Source organism: Triticum dicoccoides, chromosome 2B, assembly GCF_002162155.2.
Source record: "Triticum dicoccoides isolate Atlit2015 ecotype Zavitan chromosome 2B, WEW_v2.0, whole genome shotgun sequence".
Taxonomy (NCBI): domain Eukaryota; kingdom Viridiplantae; phylum Streptophyta; class Magnoliopsida; order Poales; family Poaceae; genus Triticum; species Triticum dicoccoides.
The window spans coordinates 390,459,542-390,463,931 of NC_041383.1; the positions used below are offsets into that span (position 1 = coordinate 390,459,542).

At 43.4% G+C, this 4,390-nt stretch overlaps 2 protein-coding genes across 2 annotated transcripts in view; one reads left to right on the forward strand and one right to left on the reverse strand.

Annotated features, from left to right (window-relative positions):
• Nucleotides 1–642, forward strand: part of LOC119363822 (WPP domain-associated protein-like) — a 7,231-nt gene extending 6,589 nt beyond the window's left edge. The window contains exon 6 of the mRNA XM_037629189.1: nucleotides 323–642. The gene's annotated coding sequence lies outside the window, so the exon portion shown is untranslated. The remainder of the gene's footprint in view (nucleotides 1–322) is intronic.
• Nucleotides 643–1,583: 941 nt separating this feature from the next.
• On the reverse strand, nucleotides 1,584–4,189 carry LOC119363823 (N-acetyl-D-glucosamine kinase-like). Its single transcript, XM_037629190.1, has 7 exons — nucleotides 3,746–4,189; nucleotides 3,495–3,642; nucleotides 3,155–3,346; nucleotides 2,893–3,021; nucleotides 2,467–2,636; nucleotides 2,143–2,273; nucleotides 1,584–1,884 (listed from the first exon to the last, which is right to left on the reverse strand). The coding sequence occupies exons 1-7, from the start codon at nucleotides 3,945–3,947 to the stop codon at nucleotides 1,801–1,803; spliced, it is 1,056 nt and encodes a 351-aa protein (XP_037485087.1). The 5' UTR covers nucleotides 3,948–4,189; the 3' UTR covers nucleotides 1,584–1,800.
• Between the last annotated feature and the right edge of the window lie 201 nt (nucleotides 4,190–4,390).

Genomic DNA, 4,390 nt, shown 5'->3' on the forward strand with positions numbered 1-4,390 from the left:
CTGCCACACTTTTTGAATAGACAATGTATGACCAGTGCCTTAGGGTTACACAGTGGTGATTTACTGCTAATTTGCTTATGAACAGTACATGTTTAGTGATCATTTGCTGCTAAAAGCTCATTGTTGGCCCTCCCCAACCTGTTTTAGCCTCAGTTGCCCCCCCTAACCAATTTTTTCTGGCTCCGCCACTGTGGACTCAAGTCCTAATAAATCACTGCTCTAAATTTTAGTCATTAACTCATCATTTATGTTCCATCACAACTGATTATGTGTATGAAGGCTGATTGGTGCTTACAATTGATTTACCTTTGGCATTTCACAGATATGTAGGTTCTAAATTTTGTTGGGAGAGGCTTAGGAGGTGCTAGAAAGCTATTGAAGTCATGATGGAGTAAACAATATCCTACTAAAAGTATCTGACCAAATTGGCTATTATGAAGTTGTATGAGTCTATCAGACTGAATGTTGAAAGCCAGGGGTTATAAATAGAAGCTAGGTGCACTGCGCATAGCTTTCTGATTTCTATACGCATATGGCTAAACAAAATGTGAATACTTTGTTCAGTTGTTTCATAGTTTGCCACTCTGCAGATGGTATATTCACATATTGTATTGTGTATGTATATGTGAATATTGAATGTCATCTTTTTGCGGGGGAATATTGAATGACATTTACGGCATGCTTAATTCATATAATATGAGAGGGTGATAGTATTTTTGCCGGCAATTTGTATATACATGAGGGTGTTCTTATATGACATGTATTGTTTATCCTGTAGTTTTTCCCCCTAACATCACGATACATAAACGCGGTGTACCTTAGTTTTTTCCCCCTTTTATTAAAATTCTACTCCCTCCGTCCCATAATGTAGTGTAGTGTCAAAAAACGTCTTACATTATGGGACGGAGGGAGTAGTTTTACTAATGGCCATAATAATCCTATATGTAATATACTGATGTACCATCTTGGGTGATTGTGGAGGAAGCTATTGTTTCAACAAATGATTGTATTTCGAAATGTACCAAGTTGTCTAGTTGTTAGTCATGATAGAAGTGCTTTTTTATTTATTAATAAGTTGTTGAAGTTACATAGTTAACATGTACCTGAGCAATGTATGTGGTTGATTGATATGACTGTCATTGTTTTGATGTTTGCCTGAGCAATAATTGACCGCATTTGAGGCAAGTGCCTGCCATTTGGCTTATTTTGTTCACTTTGAAGTACCTATATGTCTCTCTTTCGGGCATCCGGGTAAAGTATTTTGTTGCAAGAATTCTTGGCGGCTGATGACTGTTGAAAGTAGCGCCCTCTAATTAACATTTTTGTTAGTCATTTCGACTCTACGTGGGATATAAATGTTATGTTCTGTTTGTGCGTACTAGTCACTGCAGTCATGTTTGCTTGAGCAACATTTGTCTTAGTCTGAGTCAAGTGATGTTATGCTTACTGGTCGTATTTGTGAACCACCCAGAGTTGTATCAAGTCAGCCACACTTATTTTGGGACGAAGGGAGTATCTTTCAGCACGTGTCGTACTGAACTTTAGGTCATTCGGAGCAAGATCTAACAGAGGACAAAATCATCTACATTTCTTTTTTTTTTTGCAACTTTTCTGTCGAAAAAACCTTCAGCTAAACTAGTATACTTTCTTTCCCTTTTCACATATTTGAGATATAAACCTTCTTTAAGACATTACAACACATTCAAAATAACTTGCTACAACAAATGCAAAACACTAGGTGATAGTGTGACACAAACATAATTTACATGAATGTGGTAGGAGAAATAAGTGCTGAGCACTTTAAGCAGCAGCCCTAAGATCACCATCCAATTCACTTGCTATAGCATTCCATGCTAGTAATGCTGCACCAACAGCTGGTTCCACCTGCAGGTAGAAACAAACATAAGCTTTCTATGAGAATTATTTTGGACCTTTGTCTCAGGATCTGAAGAAATTCATTCCTGAGCTCAACACCATTTCTTCAACTTTTTAAACTAATGCTTAACTTTATTCCTGATGCAACTAAAATCTTCTCTGACATGTTTTTTCACATCAATCATTTAATTAGAGATGGCGGAATCGGCAGAATATTTCCAAAAAGGCATTATGGTAGATACATGGTGTGTTTATAGTCTGGCTCACCTCGGGATGTATTGGATATGCCCCTGGATAAGTCTTGGTAACACAATTTATCACTTCCTTTCCAATGTCCCACCTCTTGTTTGCCTCAAGAACTTTACCGACCATAACAAGAGGGAATAGATCTTTTCCGTCTGCAAAATTAGAAGGTCAGAAACATGTTGAAATCTTTGTTCCGGAGATAAGCAAATACAGAGGATTAAGACATTCAATTTTTTGTGAGGACACGGAATTTATTTTCTATTTGCCATTTTTTATGGCAAGTGGCCTATATGTTTGTGGCAAGGCCTGTTATGCATGTCATTCAGAAGGAAGTCCCTATTTCACCTTCCCCACTCAGCGCAAGTCTCTGCACTACAGTCTTGACACTGGAAGCTAGTTCACCAACTGAATTGTGCAAGATCTTGTTTGCTACTTCATCGCCGGCTTCGGCAGATTGTACCACAACAGGGAGAATGTCAGCGATGCGTGCCCAAGATTGGTCTTCATATGTCCAACTGCCATGAAAAAAGTGAATAGGTAAGCAGTTGTTGCAATTTTCATGGTAGCATATTATTGCAGTTTTTCATTTGGTGCTCTCCAATCTTAGTCAACATTTTGCTTCAGCTAACATAGTGTCAGCATACGGCTATTTTAGTAGGGTTTTTCAATTGGTAACCGAACTCTTTAAGAGCCAAGTAACTGAAACAGACTTGCACTTGTTTTCACATGAAGTAAAATCAAACAAATTGGTCGATTCAAAAGGATATTTACCCTATCAGTTCATCCGGCGATGCGAGTCCAAGGAAGTCAAGGATGTTGTTTGTGAGTACTGTTTCAGGACCCCTGCCATCATAGGCCCTCACAACTGCTGTCAATGCTTGTGCTGAAATCCCATAGCCACTGCAATATATAGTGCCGCAACAACCAGAAATCAGCTTCAGTAGTTGCTTCTTAACCAGTTTCCTCCGCTTAAAAGATATAGTGCTACCATGGAGTTAAAAGATAGAGAAGAAGTTAGAGGTGTGTGTCCAACCTTCCCCAGTCACCTAGGACCGGCCCTGCACCAGCTGCCCGAGCTTCCCTGCCGTCACTGGTGAAACCGTAGGCTATTGTCCCTGTCCCTGCGATGAGCACGCAACCGTGGAGCTTGCCCATGGTGCCGCTGGCCAGTGCCGCCACTGCGTCGTTCTCCACGAACAGCTTCACATGGCTGGGGAAAATCTCCCTGGAACAGGCAGATGTTAATTTCAGTTTCCCCTGCGGATTTCTTGGCAGCAGGTACTCCCTCCGTTACAAATTACTCGTCGTGGTTTTAGTTCATGAACTAAAACCACGACGAGTAATTTGGAACGAAGGGAGTAACAGATAAGCACCTGAGCCAGTCCAGCATTCTGTGCTGGTCGATGGGGTGGTTGACGCCGGCCACGGCCAAGCAGACCGCGCACACGTTTGATCGTCTCCGGCGAGCCTTGTGGAGAGCCTGCGCCATCACTCGCTCCAGCGTCTCCCTCGCCTTGTCCTCTGAAGAATTTCAAGCCAAAAAAAATTATCAGGTGGAATCCAGGCCAGGCCAGCGTTGATGTGATCGTTGGATGCCAGGTGGGGATGGTGGTGCTAGGAGTACCTCCTACGGAGTTCTGGTTGGAGCATCCGGCGACAGCGCGGGCGAGGACGGGGAGCGGGTCGGCGAAGGGCATGGCGGCCGGGATGCAGACGCAGACGGTGTTGCTGGCGCCACCGTCAACGCCGAGGACGACGCTGCAACCCATGCGCGGGCTCTGGCGGTCCTCCATCTCCCATATGTCCCTAGTGGTATACCGCTGCATCCTCCCTCCCTCCTTGGTTGGCTACCCCAGACCCAGACAGACAAAGGTAGGTATATGCTCTTCTCCTCCTTCTAAGCTCTCCCTACCAAATGATGCAGCTCGATTGGTGACTGCAGCTTTGTTATATATGTAGTGGGTGCACTAACAAGTCGCATCTAATGGCGACATGTTTCGTCGAGGAGAAAGGGACGGGGAGGAGGAAGACGAAGGTGACGCATGGAACGAAATTGCAAGGGCGGCTTGGTGTCCTGTCCGCACGCGCGTCCAATGGCGCGACGGCTGAGTTGTTTAGGGACACGCCTCTAGTAATCTAGTACTCCCTCTGTAAACTAATATAAGAGTGTTTAGATCACTAAATGTGCTTTGTCATTTCCTGCCAAAGTTACAGTTCGTTACTGACAGCACTGGTATAAACCCTGGATCTTACCGGACAGTTCGCTGCC